The sequence below is a fragment of the Budorcas taxicolor genome, chromosome 20 (genome assembly GCF_023091745.1).
Source record: "Budorcas taxicolor isolate Tak-1 chromosome 20, Takin1.1, whole genome shotgun sequence".
NCBI lineage: Eukaryota > Metazoa > Chordata > Mammalia > Artiodactyla > Bovidae > Budorcas > Budorcas taxicolor.
Genome location: NC_068929.1, coordinates 41928291 through 41948954, shown reverse-complemented (window position 1 = coordinate 41948954; position 20664 = coordinate 41928291). Strand labels below are relative to the sequence as shown.

Below are 20664 nucleotides of genomic sequence, written 5' to 3'. Positions count from 1 at the left end.
GCTATTTACAATAGCTAGGACATGCAAGCAACCTAGATGTCTGTTGACAGATGAATGGATAAATAAGTTATGATACATATATATATATATACATAATGGAATATTACTCAGCTATAGAAAAGAATGCATTTGAGTCGATTCTAATGAGGTGGATGAACCTAGAGCCTGTTATACAAAATGGTGGGTTAGTTGCTAAGTTGTGTCCGACTCTTGGGATCCCCTGGACTGTAGCCCTCCAGGCTCTTCTGTCCGTGGTATTCTCTAAGCAAGAATACTGGAGTGGGTTGCTAGTTCCTTCACCAGGGATACAAAGTGAAGTAAGGCAGAAATAAAAAGGCAAATATCATATATTAATGCATATATATGGAATCTAGACCTGGAGAAGGGAATGGAAACCTACTCCAGTATTCTTGCCTGGAGAGTTCCATGGACAGAGAAGCCTGGTGGCCTACAGTCCATGAGGTCTCAAAGAGTTGGACATAACTGAGCAACTAACAGACAGACAGACAGACAGACAGACACACACACACACACACACACACACACACAGACACATGTGCGCATGTACAGAATCTAGAAAGATACTGATGAACCTATCTACAGAGCAGCAACAGAGATGCAGACATAAAGAACAGACTTTTGGACATAGTGGGGGAGAGAGAAGGTGGGATAATCTGAAAGAGTAGCACTGAAGTATATACATTACCATATGTGAAGTAGATAGCCAGTAAGAATTTGCTGTGTGACACAGGGAACCCAAAGCCGATGCTTTGTGACAACCTAGAGGGCTGGGATGCAGAGGGAGGTGGGAGGGGGGTTTTAGAGGGAAAGGACATATGTATACCTATGGCTGTTTCTTGTTGATGTATGGCAGATACCATCACAATATTGTAAAGTTATTATCCTCCAATTAAAAATAAAATAAAATTTAAAAAGTTTAAGTGCTAAGTGATCTCTTTCAGCTTCTGAAAATTCAACAGAGGTCATTGTATCTTCCCCAAATAGTTTTATAGTCTAAAATGAAGTTATTGAGTGAGTAACCCTATAATGTTAGAAATTCTGCCAACTCCCTCTGTTCTAAGGTATCCTCTTTTGTCAGGGAGAAGATGGGACTTTGACTTATATTCAAGTATATTCAGTATATTTTGTTTTCCATCAAAGAATGTCACTGATGTTTGAAAGTTAAAGTAAAGAGAAAATGGGCCAGTGGATAAAATTGACATTTGCATCCAGTTTGAACATAAGAGAGGCACAAAAGTTGAAAATGCATCTAACATCTTTTTGCTTTTATTCTACTGCTGTATTCATAGGCTTATTGATGGCCCTTAGTCATTTGAGATCTTTATTACAACAGTTGCATTAGTTTATCACTACTTATTATGCTTGTTTTCCTGCTATGAACTGCTGAAGGACAGGGTGTCTTATTCATCTTTGTAAGACCTTAATAATTTTATAAACATTTATTAAATTCAATAAGTTATTGGTATAGTTGAGAGAGTAAATTAATGATGAATTAGTGAGTTCTTCTAAAATGTGAGCCTCCTTTGATAATAGATGATTCAACAAAAAATATATTTTAGAAAGTCTTTAGTGATTTTTGAAGAAGTAATATACACTATACAGTGATGATCTCATGATTCATCTAGTTGTATGGCTAATATTGTTTAACTATTTCTGACAATACCTGAGAGGATAATGATGAGAGTCGTCACTTTCAGTCATCACTGAAAATAAGGTTATCTTCAGGTGATATGAATTAAAGAAATGGATATTTAAAGTGCAGTGTTGTCTTCTGAGTAAAATATTTTTCAAAACTATAGCTAAGTTTTTCCATTTCAAAGAAGGCATTTAGGTATGTTATTGTACTGACTTCCTGTAGAAATTCTAGTATCTATTTGAGTAGAAGAGTATATGAAATTAACAAGTTTTACTTTAACCATTCAGGAGAAATAAATGCATGGAGCTAGGGCAATAGACAAAATCTCAACCTGTCTAGAGGATTAAGTGGTTTTTGCAAGGACTGATACATTTAAAAGAACATGGTATTTGGTTATGAAAATCCTCTGATATTTGTTGTTTGCTTTTAACTCAGTGTCATTATGTGAAATATTTTAATGCCTAGGATTTCCAGTGCCAAACTTAACAATTTTTCTCGCTTGGAGCCCACACTTCACCTTTTGGGTGTGCAATTTGATCAGAATGTGGCCCACAATATCATCACAGAGAAGCCTGGGGCTGCCACGAAACTCTTATATCAGTTGTACATTGCTCTCCAGAGGAAAAAGAAAGGTGTTCAGACTAGAGTGGAAATGAGCACAAAAGTTCAAAACATGAAAAGCGAGGCTTTCCGAGATGTAAGTATATAAAGAAAAATTATAAATATATCAGAATATAAAGCTTGCTGAAGAGACACGGCAAAGATGTTGCATTTTCAAAGAAGCCCCTTAGAGCATGTATGTCCCTGATTATGTTATTGGCCCTATTCAGGTTTTATATTTTCTTTCCATTTATTCATTTTTGATGCCTCCCTCCATCCTATCCACTAATCGCCAGTAACTTATCAAATTCTGTTTGTTCCTAATTCCTTGTGCTTCTTAGGCCTGCTCTTTTTCTTCTATACACCTGTCGTATCCACTCAGATCTCCTGCTGCAACCTATGAATGAATCTCTGATCTTCAGGCTTGTTTCCTAGAGTTTAATCAACTGCTAGGAGAATCTACCCTCGATTCCACTTTTGTTGGCTGCTTCTTCTCAGAAACCTGCTATTTTACAAATATGTTGTGTTTTGTTAGTTGCTCAGCTGTGTCCAACTCTTTGCAACCCCCATGGACTGTAGCCTGCCAAGCTCTTCTATCCATAGAATTCTCCAGGCAAGAATACTGGAGTGTGTTGCCATTTCCTTCTCCAGAGGAGCTTCTTGACCCGGGGATTGAACCTAGGTCTCCTGCATTGCCGGCAGATTCTTTACCATCTGAGCCACCCGGGAAGCTATTCTACAAATATCTTGCCCCTTGATTTGACTAGCATTCAAATTTTTTCACTAAACAGTCTCAACCTGTCTTTCTGTATCTTTTCATAACCCTCAGCATTGTCTTTCTTCTGTTATTACACTGGAAGCCTGTCATTGAATAGGACTTATTTATTTCTGCTCTTCCCTCTCTCCTACCCAAGCTCACTCTCCTCGTTCTCCTCTCTCCTCTTCCCCTAAACTTCCCTCCATCTACTCTGCAACCTTCTCAGTGCACATAAACTCTTTCTGGGGAACTCCTAGGACACAGATAATTCTCATTCTTTGGTGTTAACCACCTCTTGCTGATATTATTGACTTTCATTATTTACCTGTCATATGACCTCACAAGATTTTTAGTTACTCCCATTCAAAAACTTTGCCTGGTACAATGCTTTGAACATTGAAAATACTCATTAAATGTCCTTTGATTATTATTTTTAATTGAAGTATAGTTGCTTTACACTGCTGTGTCAGTTTCTGCTGTACAACTAAGTGAATCAGCCATACATTTAAATATATCCCCTCTTTTTTGGATTTCCTTCCCATTTAGGTCACCACAAAGCACCAAGTAGAATTCTGTGTGCTATGCAGTAGGTTCATAGTGGTGTATATATGTCAACTGCAGTCTCTCAATTCATTCGTATGTTTGTTCTGAACGTCCGTGTGTCTATTTCTGCTTTGCAAATAAGATCATCTTTACCATTTTTCGAGACTCCACATATATGCGTTAACATTTTTTCTCTTTCTGACTTACTTTACTATGTATGACAGTCTCCAGGTCCATTTAAGTCTCTGCAGATGACACAATTTTGTTCTTTTTTATGACTGAGTAATATTTCATTGTATATATTGATACATAACACATCTTCTTTATCCAGTCCTTTGTTGAAGGACATTTTGGTTGCTTCCATGAACTGGCTGTTGTAAATAGTGCTGCCGTGAACACTGGAGTGCGTGCCTTTCTCTGGGTCATGCCCAGCAGTAGGATTGCTGCATCATATGGTAGTCCTATTTTAGTGTTTTAAGGAGCCTCCATATTTTTCTCCATAGTGGCTGTACCAATTTACATTCCCACCAACAGTGTAAGAAGGTTTCCTTTTCTCCACACCCTCTCCAGCATTTATTGTTTTGAGACTTTCTGATTATGGCCCTTCTGACTGTTGTGAGGTGATAAACTTCATTGTAGTTTTGATTTGCATTTCTCTAATAATTAGTGATGTTGAGAGCCCTCCTAGACACCGTGTCCTGGATTAAATTTTTTCTTCCCATGATTAGGCAGGTCATGAAGGTGGAACTGGGAAAGAATTACATTCATTTTTCATATTGGGGATACCTTTATTAGCCTTTTAGTATCACCACCCATAGTGAAAATAGACAAATTCTATCTGCATAATTTAGGGACTCCCAAACAGTGTTTCAGTCTCATACTTTTCAGAATTAGTTATTTTGATACTTCTTTCCTAATATTACCTAGTCCATCAGTTAATGCTGAGTTTAGAAAATTTGAATGGAAAATTTACATATCTGTGTACCTGTGAGTGTATTACATTGCATATTATTCTAAACTTATATATATGGAATATTTAGCAACGCTTGAGCAAAAGACGACAAAATGAAATCATGGCCAAAATCCAAGCAGCTATCATACAGATTCCTAAACCCACATCAAATCGTACTCTGAAAACATTTGACGCCCAAAAATTAATGAAAAAGAAAAAAGAGGCAGAGGTAAGTGATAATCCTTTAACATTGTGTTCTGTTTATCTTAATGAAAGGATGATCTTTTCCTAAGAGAGAAACTTCCCTGAACTTCCTACTTCCTTTTCAAATTACGTCTGGCATTGTCCCTACTCATTTAAAACACCTGCACTGCATGCATGTCCAATCCATCTTATTCCATTATTTAAACTGTTTAGAAACAGAGAATATAGCTTTAGGATATGGGTGACAAACTGCTGTTAAATGAAATTACCTGTGTGGACTCTTGTGTGGTGGATTCTGTGATCACTAACAAACTGTGCCAGAGTGGGTGCTGTTGTGATGGGTCATGACACCCATGCATACAACAGGGGCCAGTCTAGGTACCCAGAATACCAGGTATGTGCCATTACTACTATTTGCTTTTCTCGGATACTTCCTTCCCATGTTTCACTGTCTTTCTATGAGTCCTAGAAATGTTAAGCAATTTGCTTGCTCTCATTATATTTAGATTTAATATATACTATTGATAAATATTTTATTACTTACAATTATCAGTCATCCATACAGGATACAATCTCATTATATTTCATAGGGGAGCAGTACTATCTGTACATTTTGATACTAATTCCTGGAAGCTATACTTCATGCTGCTATAATGATTGTTATTGATATTCTCCCCTTTAACTTAAGAAAATAGCTACCATTTATTCATCATCTGCTATATGTCAGGGTGTGGGCTGGGCACTTCACATTGTCTTGAATTTGTAAACAACTCTCTAAGTATGGTATTGCTTTCCCCATTTTTTGGATAAGGAAACTGAGGCTCAGAAAACTGGCGTGTTTTACCCCAGTTCACAATGCTGATAAAGCAAAGATTGGCAGGTCACTCTGATGTCTAAATCCATTGCATTTGATTTTAACGCATTTATTTTTTAATATTAAAATCCTATAGTTAGAGTCTAAAAATATTACCCACAGAGGCTTTTTTCTGACCCCATTTTAATAAAAATATTTCTTATGTTTCCTTGACTTGATTAAAGTTTATGAAAAAGGATTTGCAGTAGGCAGATCAGCTAAAATTAATTTTCCAACAGCAAATTCATAGTGCATATAGGAGTACACAAGAAGTGTTTAAAACACCCAAGATAATTTTTGAAGAAATATTTATATCCAAAAAATGCTTCAGTTCAGTTCAGTCGCTCAGTTGTATCTGACTCTTTGCGACCTCATGACCACAGCAAGCCAGGCCTTCCTGTCCATCAACAACTCCTGGAATTATTCTCATTTAAAATAATTGTAATTAAAAATGCACATCCTAACTTTTTGATAATCTTTTTTCTTATTAAATGCCTTTTGATGTACTGTCAGAGCTAGAATCGTGAACTGAATAATTCAGATTAGGCAATTTTCACCTTCTTTTAGGTACCTTTAGCCTATACTAAAAGTAACAAATTAGAATAGAATAATATTCTAGAATATTTAGAAATCCTAACTAGCTTGAATTATTAGTACATATCACTTTTATAAATTTGAATGAAAGTGATAAATGAAAAAGATTCAATATATTTAGAGGTAAAAAATTAATGAATTTTCTTTAAAGGATGTGGCCAATGAAATTAAGAAGTTTGAAGCATTAATAAAAAAGGATCTCCAGGCAAAAGAAAGGTGAGATAAAATTATTTTAATAATCAAAAATTTGATTTTCTTTAAAAAAGTTCATTTTACTTTAACTTTTGAATATTTAGAAACAGTTTACCTGAAGTAGCTATTCCAAGGATGTTTTCACTTTGTAGAGTCTTCATTGAGAGAGTATATTAAGGAAGATAAATGAGATAAAATTCAGATTAGTTGTTCATTAACAATTTTGTAAATATCAAGAAGGCAAGTGGCTATCAAGTTATTATTCATTTACATTTTTTACTGTACTGCCTTTATTAGACTCTAGTTGCTCTCACCTTGCATCCTCAGCATTTAGCACAGGGACCAGCAATAAAGAACTGCTGAATGAGTGCTGACAAAATATCACAAAGAGTTTCAGTGGGTTCTTTACAGAAAGCTCCTGGTTAATGGGCTTCTTTTGCCTAAAGATAAAGATCTTCTCCCCTTTTGTTTCCTATCAAGGGTCACTGACTCACAGAAAACAACTAATGAGGGACTGTGCATATAGAAGCAGCTTGAATTCCTCTGCATTTTTTCATGGAAACTATCCAAAGTCTACTCATTTACATTTTATAGAATAGGAAATAAATCTCTATTAAGGAAGAAAAATAGACACAAATTATATACTTCAGTTCCATATTAATATTTCTGAAGAAAGGGAATAGGGTCAAATGAAGTGGAATAAGATTAAGCTGAAAGAAGAAATGGTGAGGAAGTCAGGTGTGAATGAAAATGAAGCAGAATGAAGAATGTATGTGTTAACTGTCTTTCCTCCTTCCTTCTGCAGAAACTCCTGATGCCCTACACTAAGCCCTGCTCATGTTTATCTGTGCTTCCCTGACTCCTAAAATAACCACAGCCCAAGCCCACTCTCCCCTGCAGCTACCATCTGAACCCCAGCACACCCTCCCTGACCTTGGCCCATGAAATCATTCCATTTCTTTCAACTCTTTCACTCATCTCTCCAGTCTCATGCTCTGGAGTGACGAACGGATGGTTTCTTCCAAAATGACCATCTTAAAATATTGAAAAACTTTCAGTGAATGGCATTCTCTGTAGCTCTACCTTCCACTCCTTTCTTGGGACCCCTTGATTTCCACACAGTTAACAACCAGGATTAACACCAAGCATGCCAACATCTTCCACTCCCTACATCAGCATCTATTTGGATTAATTAATGTCATCACCATGTCAGTGGTTAAATATTTGAAAGATCATACCCACACAAACTTTCACTCTGATCTTCACTGCTTTCCCAGCCTGTTCTGAATTTAGACCTCTAAGGTAGCTTTGAAACCTGGAAACCAGAGGGGTTGAATTAGATGGGTGTATTCTTCTCTCTGGAGAAGGCAATGGCACCCCACTCCAGTACTCATGCCTGGAAAATCCCATGGACGGAGGAGCCTGGTGGGCTGCAGTCCATGGGGTCACTAAGAGTCGGACATGACGGAGCGACTTCACTTTCACTTTTCACTTTCATGCATTGGAGAAGGAAATGGCAACCCACTCCAGTGTTCTTGCCTGGAGAATCCCAGGGACAGGGGAGCCTGCTGGGCTGCCGTCTATGGGGTCGCACAGAGTCAGACATGACTGAAGGGACGCAGCAGCAGCAGTAGCAGCATTCTTCTCTCTCTTGTAACAGAAATTAGAATGTAAGCAGCCAAGGGTATGTGTTGTTGCCCCAAGGTTATCAAGGACTGAATCTTCCCTTTCGTTCCACTGTCCTGAAATGCGGCTTTTGTCTTTAGAGTCACATTCACAATGTCAGATAGCTTCTAGGCCCCTGGCCATTTGACCCATGTTCCAGTATCAGAAAGGAGGATAGGCAAAAAGTGCATGCTAATTTGCTTCAGTCATGTCCACTCTTTGCAGCACCATGGACTGCACCCCGCCAGGCTCCTCTGTCCATGGGATTCTCCAGGCAAGAATACTGGATTGGGTGGCCATGTCCTCCTCCAGGGGATCTTTCTGATCCAGGGATTGAACCCACATCTCATTATGTTTCTTGCATTGACGGGTGGATTCTTTACCACTAACACCACCTGGGAAGCCCCAGGCATAAAGTGGGTATCTCCAATCTAAAATAGTTCTTTATACCAGCCTTCCCAGAATGCCCACGTAACAATTCTGCATATACCTTATTGGCCAGAATTCAGTTACATGGCATAATCTAGCAGAATGGGAGACTGGGAACTGTAGTCTTCATCTGAGTATGTTGTTTCCCTGAATAAAACGGGCTCTGCTTTGAAAGAAAAGGGAGGGAAATAGCAGTGTCTGTCTCAAGTCCTTTCTCTGCAGAAACCCCCACTTGGTCTTGCCAGAGATTTATCACCAGGGCCCTTGAGATATGGACACACTCACTTCTCAAAGCAGAAGGATAGGGCCTGGGGTCCCTGGAGTCCCTGGACCAGTCACCTCTGATTGTGAGCAGCCCCAGCAGTGACTCCAAATCCCTTCCAGTACGCTTCACAAAGGGCATTTCCTCTGATGGACCCCCAGATAAAAAAATGCTGGGAGGCACTGGCTTAGAGCAAACTTTTAAAGAAACAAAAAAGCTATGGTACAATATGGCCTTTCTTAATCCCTGTTATTGACCACTACTTCTTTAGTTCATTCTGAATCCTTAGCTTAGAATCAAGCATGTTCTGGACTCTTTCAGAAATTTCACACTACTTGATGGCAGAAAGCACTAAAATCATCTTTTAGGGTGACCTAAGGAGCAATTTCTGCAGCTGCCCCTTTCAAAGCCTGCTCCCAAAACATTTTCTCCTGGATGTCACTTCAAAGTCTGTCATTTCTTTTGTGAAAGGATGAAGTGAATGCTCAGTGAGAGCAATGCAAGAACGACCATTGCTGCTTTTCCCCCACATATACTCTTTATTTTTTAAAACAAATAGTAAATGCCACCTGCTCTTTTGTCCTTTGTTTCTTTTCTGAGGCTGTTGGCTGCTGTAACTTGACATTTGGATTCATAGATTTACATTAGTTTCCTTCTAACAACTGCTTTTTAACACACACACATGAATTTGACCAAGGTTCCTATCACTAATAATTCACACTGATACAATTACTAACTCTATGGAGGCTTGGCAAACAGATATAAAGTAAACATAATTATTGCCCTCAAGAAACCCACATCTCATAAAATGAATATTTACTCAAGAAAATATCATGTAACTTTCTTCAGGCCTTGATTGGCATAAGACAGAAGATGGGTGTATGTATGTATGGTTGGATAGACTGATTGATGAACAAAGGAGAATCAATATCTTAAGTATATTGGTAGCAGCCAAACACAATGTTAAGGGAGACCTATTAACCCATGCTCAATGTAAGGCAGACCTTTAAACACCACACTCAAGTAAAAATATAATAATAATTTTGATGAAGGATCTAAAAAAGTTATGCTACACTTTCATAAATTAATATTAATTTCATAAATTAATATTCATAAGTATTAATTATACTAAATCTTAGTAAATAAAGTTACAATTTGTCTTTGATCTTCCTGAGGCTTTGCTAGCTACACAATTTCTGCTGAATGACTCTCAGTTGACAGAATACAATCAAAGGTTGAGCCCCTGCTGATAAAATAACCAGAATTTCAATGTGTAATTTTTTTAAATTGTATTATACTTGCAATGCTTCTTAGCATATGATTTGAAATTTAGCAAACATCATCTACATGTCAGTACTGTGAGGCATGGGTACATAGAAAAGTAAAATAGTAAACTTTTCTTCTGTGCTCAGACTTCAGCTGGAAGCAGCAAATATAGAAATAATGAACTATAATAAAATATGATCTGTGCCATAAATATGTGATTATTACATAGAACTAATTATAATTTAAGAATTTTGATTCAACTATGTAAATGGGTTTGCTCTTTGATTTAATAAAACTGTATATACTCAGATTAGGAAAGAACATGTGTGATTATTACTTTGTTAAACATGAATTAACTATGCTTTCATAAAAACACTTCTGTCTATATGAGAATTGATGACTGTTTAATCCCTGAATACCATAATAATGTTTCCCTGTCTTTTGAATAACATTATAAGTTATATTTTAAATAGAACACCGAAGTTCTAATATCTGCTTTAATGCTTGTATTAATAAATGAGCACCTAAGGGAGCCGTCCTCTGAGGTCTTCCTCTATAGTCACAAGTAGTGGTGTGTGACTGAGTTGTATTTTCAAATCTAAATAAAAACTATTGTCCTTTAGTGCATCCAAGACTTCTCTAGATACAGCAGGCCAGACAACCACTGATTTGTTAAACACTTATTCAGATGATGACTACATTAAAAAAATCCAAAAACGCCTTGAAGAAGATGCTTTTGCACGAGAGCAAAGGGAGAAAAGACGGCGGAGACTCTTAATGGATCAGTTAATAGCTCATGAAGCCCAAGAGGTAAGATGTTTCGTTATTGATTAAATAAAAGTGCTGGAAATTTTTACAAAATATAGTCTTTTATACACTCTTATGTATATCTTCTGTATGTATCATGTGCTACTCTGAATCAGTGTTTCATCTTTACACCATGACAGCAAATACACTCAGGAAAAAAACTACATCAAACACTTACCAAAGAATCTAAAATCTGATGATGCTTATACAACATTGTGAATTTATTTAATTGTACACTGAATTGTACATTTGAAAATGGTTGAATTGGTAAATTTTATATTACATATATTTTACCACAGTAAAAAAATGCTGACAAAATAGGAATCTAAAAGTTATGGCAACCATGTATATCTGTTGTTACTTCTAGAGGGAGAAGAGAACTTTTTGTCCCAGGTTTACTGAGGTATAATTGACCAATAAAAATTGTATGTATTTAAAGTATATAATTGTGTTTTGATATATGTATGCATTGTGAAATGATTACCATAATCAAACTAATTAGCACACCCATCACCTTAACAACAACAAAAAAATAAGTTACCATTTGTGTGTGTGTGTTTGGTGAAAATACTTAAGATCTACTTTTGTAAGTTCAACTTTTTTAGATTCCACATTTAGTAAGATTATGTAATATTTGTCTCTCTATGTCTGGCTTATTTTTCTTGGCGTAATGTTCTCCAGGTTTAAACATATTATCACAGATGATAAGATTTTCTTCTTTTTTAAGATTGATCATATTCTATATATGCATGCATGTGTACTAAGTCGCTTCATTCGTGTCTGACTCTTTGTGACCCTATGGACCATAGCCACAGTGAGTTGTCATGTCCTCCTCCAGGGGATCTTCCCAACCTAGGGATTGAATCCACATCTCTTATGCCTCCTGCATTGGCAGGCAGGTTCTCACCACTAGCACCACCTGGAAAGCTCATTCTAGATATAAATATATACATATATATATATATTTATGTGTGTATATATATATATATAATATTTATATAGAGAGAAAATGTGACATGCATATCTGTACTCACTTAAGTGTCCATTGATCCACCAATGGACACTTAGATTGTTTCTGTATCATGGTCATTGTGAATAGTGCTGCAGTGAACATAGGGTTGCAAACATCTCTTTAAGATACTAATTTCATCTCCTTTCATTTCCATTGGATATATACCCAGAAGTAGGATTTCAGGGTCATATGATAATTCTATTTTTAATTTTTAAAGGAAGCACTATATTATTTTCCACAGTGGCTGTACCAGTTTACATTCCCACCAACAGTTTACAAGGGTTCCATTTTCATTACTGCCTTGCCAGCACTTGTTATCTCATTTTTGTTTTATGTTTTTTGATAATAGCTATTCTAACAGAAATTTGCAACAGTGCCCAATTGTGGATATGACTGGTGATGAAAGTAAAGTCCGATGCTGTAAGGAACAACATTGCATAGGATCCTGGAATGTTAGGTCCATAAATCAAGATATATTAGAAGTGTTCAAGCAAGAGATGGCAAGAGTGATCATCGACATTTCAAGAATCAGTGAACTCAAACATACTGGAATGGGTGAATTTAATACATATGACCATTATATCTACTACTGTGAGCAAGAATCCCTTAGAAGAAACGGAGTAGCCCTCATAGTCAAAAAAAGAGTCCGAAATGCAGTACTTCGGTGCAAACTCAAAATAGACAGCATGATCTCTGTTCGTTTCCAAGGCAAACCATTCAACATCACAGTAATGCAAGTCTATACCTCAACCAGAAGAAGCTGAACAGTTCTATGAAGAGCTACAAGACCTTCTAGAACTAACACCAAAAAAAGATGTCCTTTTCATCATGGAGGAATGGAATGCCAACGTAGGAAAAGAGATACCTGGAGTAACAGGCAAAATTGGCCTTGGAGTGCATAATGAAGCAGAGAAAAGGCTAACAGAGTTTTGCCAAGGGAAAGCACTGATCATAGCAAACACCCTCTTCCAACAACACAAGGGAAGACTATACACTTGGACATCACCCTATGTTCAATACCGAAATCAGATTGATTATATTCTTTGAAGCCAAAAATGGAGAAGCTGTGTACAGTCAGCAAAAACAAGGCTGGGAGTTGACTGTGCTTCAGATCATGAACTCCTTATTGCCAAATACAGACTTATTTTGAAATAGAGAAAATCACTAGGTCATTCAAGTATCACCTAAATCAAATCCATTATGATTATACAGTGGAAGTGGCAAATAGATTCAAGGGATTAGATCTTATAGAGTGCCTGAAGAACTATGGACAGAGGTTCATGACATTGTACAGGAGGCAGTGATCAAGACCATCCCCAAGAAAAAGAAATGCAAAAAGGAAAAATAGTTGTCTGAGGAGGCATTAAAATAGCTGAGAAAAGAAGAGAAGCTAAAGGCAAAGGAGGAAAGGAAAGATATATCCATTTGAATGCAGAGTTCCAAAGAATAGAAAGGAAACATAAGAAAGCCTTCCTAAGTGATCAGTGCAAAGAAAGAGAGGAAAACAATAGAATGGGGAAGACTAAAGATCCCTTCAAGAAAATTAGAGATACCAAGGGAACGTTTCATGCAAAGATGGGCACAGTAAAATTGGACAGAAATGGTATGGACCTAACAAAAGCAGAAGATATTAGGAAGAGGTGGCAACAATACACAGAAGAACTATACGAAAAAGACCTTCATGACCCAGATAACCACTATGGTGTGATCACTCACCTAGAGCCAGACATTCTGGAATATGAAGTCAAGTGGGCCTTAGGAAACATGACTACAAACAAAGCTGGTGGAAATGATGGCATTCCAGTTGAGCTATTTCAAATCCTGAAAGATGATGCTGTGAAAGTGCTGCACTCAATATGCCAGCAAATTTGGAAAACTCAGCAGCGGCCACAGGACTGGAAAAGGTCAGTTTTCATTCCAATTCCAAAGAAAGGCAATGCCAAAGAATGTGCAAAGTACTGCACAATTCCACTCATCTGACACACTAGTAAACTAATGCTCAAAATTCTCCAAGCCAGGCTTCAGCAATACTTGAACCGTGAACTTCCAGATGTTCAAGCTGGTTTTAGAAAAGGCAGAGGAACCAGAGATCAAATTGCCAACATCTGCTGGATCATTGAAAAAGCAAGAGAGTTCCAGAAAAACATCTATTTCTGCTTTATTGACTATGCCAAAGCCTTTGACTGTGTGGATCACAATAAACTGTGGAAAATTCTGAAAGAGATGGGAATACCAGACCACCTAACCTGCCTCTTGAGAAACCTATATGCAGGTCAGGAAGCAACAGTTAGAACTGGACATGGAACAACAGACTGGTTCCAAATAGGAAAAGGAGTGCATCAAGGCTGTATATTGTCACTCTGCTTATTTAACTTCTATGCAGAGTACATCAGGAGAAACGCTGGGCTGGAAGAAGCACAAGCTAGAAACAAGATTGCCGGGAGAAATATCAATAACCTCAGATATGCAGATGACACTACCCTTATGGCAGAAAGTGAAGAGGAACTCAAAAGCCTCTTGATGAAAGTAAAAGAGGAGAATGAAAAAGTTGGCTTTAAGCTCAACATTCAGAAAACAAAGATCATGGCATCTGGTCCTATCACTTCATGGGAAATAGATGGGGAAACAGTGGAAACAGTGTCAGACTTTATATTTTTGGGCTCCAAAATCACTGCAGATGGTGATTGCAGCCATGAAACTAAAAGATGCTTACTCCTTGGAAGGAAAGTTATGACCAGCCTAGAGAGCTTAAAAAGCAGAGACATACTTTGCTGACTAAGGTCCATCTAGTCAAGGCTATGATTTTTCCAGTGGTCATGTATGGATGTGAGAGTTGGACTGTGATGAAAGCTGAGTGCCAAAAGATTGATACTTTTGAACTGTGGTGTTGGAGAAGACTCTTGAGAGTCCCTTGGAGTGCAAGGAAATCCAACCAGTGCATCCTAAAGGAGATCAGTCCTGGGTGTTCATTGGAAGGACTGATGCTAAAGCTGAAACTCAATACTTTGGCCACCTCATGCAAAGAGTTGACTCATTGCAAAAAACCCTGATGCTGGGAGGGATTGGGGACAGGAAGAGAAGGGGACAACAGAGGATGAGATGGCTGGATGGCATCACCACCTCTATGGACATGAGTTTGAGTGAACTCCAGGAGTTGGTGATGGACATGGAGGCCTGGTGTGCTGTGATTCATGGGGTCGCAAAGATTCAGGGACGACTGAGCAACTGAACTGAACTGAACTCTGAACTGAAGATCACTGCAGATGGTGACTACAGCCATGAAATTAAAAGACCCTTGCTCCTTGGAAGAAAAGCTATGATAAATATAGATAGCATATGAAAAAGCAGAGACATTACTTTACTCCCAGAGGTCTGTCTGGTCAAAGCTGTGGTTTTTGCAGTCGTCGTGTATGGATGTGAGAGTTGGACTATGGAGAATGCAGAGCACAGAAGAATTGATGCTTTTGAAGTGTGGTTTTGGAGAAGACTCTTGAGAGTCCCTTGGACTGCAAGGAGATCCAACCAGTGCATCCTAAAGGAAATCAGTCCTGAATATTCATTGGAAGGACTGATGCGAAGCTGAAACTCCAGTACTTTGGCCATCTGATGTGACGAACTGACTCCTTGTAAAAGACCCTGATGCTGGGAAAGATTGAAGGCAAGAAGAGAGGGGGATGAGAGAGGATGAGATGGTTGGATGGCATCACTGAGTTGATGGACATGAATTTGAGCAAGCTCCAGGCATTGGTGAAGGACAGGGAAGCCTGGTGTGCTGCAGTCCTTTGGGTTGCAAAGAGTTAGACACGACCTGGCAACTAAACTGAAGTTATTCTCACAGATGGTTTTGATTTGCATTTTCTGATGATTAGGAATGTTGATCACTTTTCCGTATATCTGTTGGCCATTTGTCTTCTTTTGAGAAATGTCTTTTCAGGTCCTTTGGCCATTTTTAAATCCGGCCATTTGGTTTTTGGCTAGCGAGTTGTTTGAGTTCCTTGTATATTTTGGATATTAGCCAACATGTATGGTTTGCAAATAGTAATCTCCCCTATCTTGTAGGTTGCCTCTTCACTCTTTTAATTGCCTACTTTGCTGTGCAAAGTTTTTTTTTTTTTTTAGATCCAAATCCATATATCTATTTTTAGTTTTGTTGCCTGTGCTTTTAGGGTCAGATTAAAAAATTAATTGCCTAGACCAATGTCAGGGTGTGTTTTTCCCTATATTATGCTTCTGTTAGTTTTATAGTTTTTGATCTTATATGTAAGTCTCTAATCCATTTTGAATTGATTTTTATACATGGTATGAAATGAGGGTATAGTACCGTTCTATTGCATGTGGATATCCAGTTTTCCCAGAACCATGTGTTATAGAGACATCCTTCCTCCATTGTAACCTTGGCACCCTTACTGAAAGGCAATTGACTGCACATATGTGGATTTATTTCCAGGCTCTTTATTCTATTCCATTTTTATATAGTTCTGTTTTTATTTCAGTACCATACTCTTTTGAGTACTGAAGCTCTGTAATTTATTTTGAAATCAGGAAGCTTGATATTCTTCTTACTCAAGACTGGTTTGGCTCTTTGGAGTCTTTTCTGGCTCCAAATGAATGTTAGGATTGTTTTTTGTATTTCTGTGAAAAATGCCATTGGAATTTGGTTAGGAATTGCATTGTATCTGTAGATCACTTTAGGTATTATGAACATTTCAACGTTATTAGTTCTTCAAATCCATGAGCAACTTTTTCATTTATTTATATCTTCTTCATCAATACAAACAAAGCTAGTGGAGGTGATGGAATTCCAGTTGAGCTATTTCAAATCCTGAAAGATGATGCTGTGAAAGTGCTGCACTCAATATGCCAGCAAATTTGGAAAACTCAGCAGCGGCCACAGGACTGGAAAAGGTCAGTTTTCATTCCAATTCCAAAGAAAGGCAATGCCAAAGAATGCTCAAACTACCGCACAATTGCACTCATCTCACATGCTAGTAATGTTCAAAATTCTCCAAGCCAGGCTTCAGCAATACTTGAACCTTGAACTTCCAGATGTTCAGGCTGGTTTTAGAAGAGGCAGAGGAACCAGAGATCAAATTGCCAACATCTGCTGGATCATTGAAAAAGCAAGAGAGTTCCAGAAAAATATCTATTTCTGCTTTATTGACTATGCCAAAGCCTTTGACTGTGTGGATCACAATAAACTGTGGAAATTCTTCAAGAGAAGGGAATACCAGACAACCTGACCTGCCTCTTGAGAAACCTATATGCAGCTCAGGAAGCAACAGTTAGAACTGGACATGGAACAACAGACTGGTTCCAAATAGGAAAAGGAGTGTGTCAAGGCTGTATATTGTCACCCTGCTTATGAAACTTATATGCATACTACATCATGCAAAATGTCAGGCTGGAAGAAGCACAAGCTGGAAACAAGATTGCCGGGAGAAATATCAATAACCTCAGATATGCAGATGACACCACCCTTATGGCAGAAAGTGAAGAGGAACTCAAAAGCCTCTTGATGAAAGTGAAAGAGGAGAGTGAAAAAGTTGGCTTAAAGCTCAACATTCAGAAAACGAAGATCATGGCATCTGGTCCTATCACTTCATGGGAAATAGATGGGGAAACAGTGGAAACAGTGTCAGATTTTATTTTTGGGGGCTCCAAAATCACTGCAGATGATGATTGCAGCCATGAAATTAAAAGACGCTTACTCCTTGGAATAAAGATTACGACCAACCTAAATAGCATATTCAAAAGCAGAGACATTACTTTGCTGGCTAAGGTCCATCTAGTCAAGGCTATGGAAAAGTTATGACCAACCTAGATATCATATTCAAAAGCAGAGACATCACTTTGCCGACTAAGGTCCGTCTAGTCAAGGCTATGGTTTTTCCTGTGGTCATGTATGGATGTGAGAGTTGGACTGTGAAGAAGGCTGAGTGCTGAAGAATTGATGCTTTTGAACTGTGGTGTTGGAGAAGACTCTTGAGAGTCCCTTGGACTGCAAGGAGATCCAACCAGTCCATTCTGAAGGAGATCAACCCTGGGATTTCTTTGGAAGAAATGATGCTAAAGCTAAAACTCCAGTACTTTGTCTATCTCATGTGAAGATTTGACTCATTGGAAAAGACCCTGATGCTGGGAGGGATTGGGGGCAGAAGGAGAAGGGGACGACCGAGGATGAGATGGCTGGATGGCATCACTGACTCTATGGACATGAGTTTGAGTGAACTCCGGGAGTTGGTGATGGACAGGGAGGCCTGGCATGCTGCGATTCATGGGATCGCAAAGAGTCGGACACGACTGAGTGACTGAACTGAACTGAACTAGGTGATTTGATTCAGCTATGGATTGAGAATCACTGATCAACTCTTACATTGAACACATATTTACTGGATCTCTTCTATGCTCTGGGAACTTGTCCTAGGCCTAGGATACAACAGTGAACAAGAATAAGAAAAAACCTGCTCTCACAGAGCTTGCTGTTTGAGGGGGATGTGTAAACAACCAACTACATTGGAGTGTGGAGGTGCAATGAAAGTGAGGAGAGGGAAGTCCAGCTCTGTCCTGCCTCAGAGACTTTTTCTAGAGTAGGAGAGCACAGAAGCATGAGGGAGGGTTGAAGTTAGACAGTTGAAGGTGGTGGTGGTTCTGGGTATAGTGTGAGGAGTTAGTTTCCAGCAGAAGTAGAGATGGTGGAAGGTAAAGTGTGTCTTCAGAGAGAATATTGCATGGATGGCTCAGGGCTTTTAGCAAATTAAATGTTATCTGGCAGGAGTCCCCAGAGGCCAAGCCATCAGAGGCCTTATAAGCTGCAAAGAGGGAAACAGGATACTTTATCCTGAGTGCAAAGGGGAACAAGAGTGACAAGGCCAGTCTGGCTTCACTTTTAAAAATAGATGGCAGGAGGGATGACCAAGTTATAGCTGTTTCTGTAATCCAGGTAAGGAATTATTCCAGTTTACATTTAGGGTAGAGGCAGTAGTGAGGGACAGGAGTGGCTTCAGGAGTTATTTGAGAAGTAAAATCGATGAGAATAACTGACTCATTAGACATGGAGGAGTGAAAAGTGGGATGAGAAGCCAGTGCCTGGCGTGGGCAGCCGAGTGCGTGGAGGAATCATTAGCTATGATACAGAAGATGGTAGAAAGAACAGACGGGGAGCAAGGTGATTCAGATTGTGAATGTAAGTAGGACAAATCTGTGGGTCTGAAATATGAAAGACCATTTGAAGGCACTTCTTTTATTCACCTAATTACATCTGATCCACTCAGTGGTATTCTGTTACCTTAAGAGAAATCCAGGCTTCCTATACATATGAAGAAGTAATACTGCTTATCCAGTATCAGAGTCACTCTGATAGTGTCACTCCTTTCTTAGTGAAAAATTCAAAGAATAACTCTGCCATCTCTTTGTGCTGAAAGGTAATTTCTTACTTTGAATTCACATTTATTAATATTTTTACTCAGCCACCTTGATAGTCACTCTTTTCATTAGATGAATTACAGGTTATGAAAATCAGATGATTAAAAGGTAGATTTTAAAATAACTACCTATTTCACATTTCATTAACGAGCAGTGAGATTTTGAACACATTTTCATTTATATTATAAAACAGCTGTGTGTTGGCTGCTAGGTTTTTTCTTTCTACTTTTTTGCTTGTAATTCAGGACTGACATTTACTTAGAAAGTGTTACTTAGAGATGTTACTTAGAAAACTGGGTGAATAAATGCTTTCTGGCTTCCGTCACTTTCTACCAGAATGTTCACAGCTTCGATTTTTTTCAGTCTCTAGCTAGAGATCTGTTCAGGGATCTAGCAACCTAAGGGACAATGAAGAAAGTTGGTTCTCTGACTAATATTTCCACTAAAGGAACTCCATCTCTGCGCTGCCTCTTCTCTGTGTTTGGTGAAGCCACTATGCTCCAAGAGAGCTACTTGGACATATTTAGAGAATTAAAGCAATGATATTCATCAGAGTTAGCTCCTAGCTCCAACTCATGGGAAAGGCAGAGGTCTTGACAATCAAACTGAGCATGTTTTGGATTGTGTATCTGTATAAATCTTCCCCAAATATAATTATATATAGTTAAAAGAGAAATGTGACTTCTATTATTTTGTCTTATTCATTGCAGATGTAGACTATTTCATGTACATTATGGGTTAAACAGACTTCTGTAGGCTTCCCTGAACACCTAAGCATAACATATATTCTTTCTGTGAGAAAATGTGTCCCACATTCTAATGAAATTTTGAGGAAAAGTCTATTTCTAAAACATTAACTACTTGTACAATGGAACAAAAAAAATCTTCCTTTCCACTCAACTTTTTAGTACAAGTCCTGATACGTTGATGGTTCTTCATACTGAAGCTTTATATGTGTAACATTGACTCAGCCATTCAACAGTAATTTTCCTTTCTTTTATAATCACAATATGTTGTCATCTAAGCAATAGCCAAGACCTATCTGACCAGCTCAGTTCTTATAAGGATCAGAATGACCAGCTCTCATCTCAACAACCAAATTGCCTTGCCATATAAATACAGCCAAATATATTCCACATTAAGTATAGAATTCGCTTGGAATAATAAATCAAGGCTATACTTTTAATAAATATGGCTATGACTATGCTATCAAAAACCACCCTCAAATGTGGTAGGTAACTTGGGCAGGGATCAGCTGTGTGCCTTCTGCTGATCTTACCTGTCCTGTCTCAGAGGCTGGCTGAGGCTGGCTGACTTGGGAGAGTTTCATCAGTTCCAACTGAGAAGGTTGGTATCTCTCCATCTATGGTTTCTCATTTTCTAACTAAGCAAAAAATGTGTTAACAGTGACAGAGGAGAATTAATTCTCACAGGAGAATTAATTCAGAC

General features: G+C 38.2%; 1 protein-coding gene across 1 annotated transcript in view; it reads left to right on the top strand.

The window, feature by feature from the left end:
• The window catches only part of SPEF2 (sperm flagellar 2), a 195311-nt gene that overhangs the window by 12754 nt on the left and 161893 nt on the right, over window positions 1-20664 (top strand). The window contains exons 3-6 of the mRNA XM_052659101.1: window positions 2123-2354; window positions 4598-4738; window positions 6312-6376; window positions 10598-10784. Of these exons, the coding sequence (XP_052515061.1) occupies window positions 2123-2354; window positions 4598-4738; window positions 6312-6376; window positions 10598-10784 (625 nt within the window). The remainder of the gene's footprint in view (window positions 1-2122; window positions 2355-4597; window positions 4739-6311; window positions 6377-10597; window positions 10785-20664) is intronic.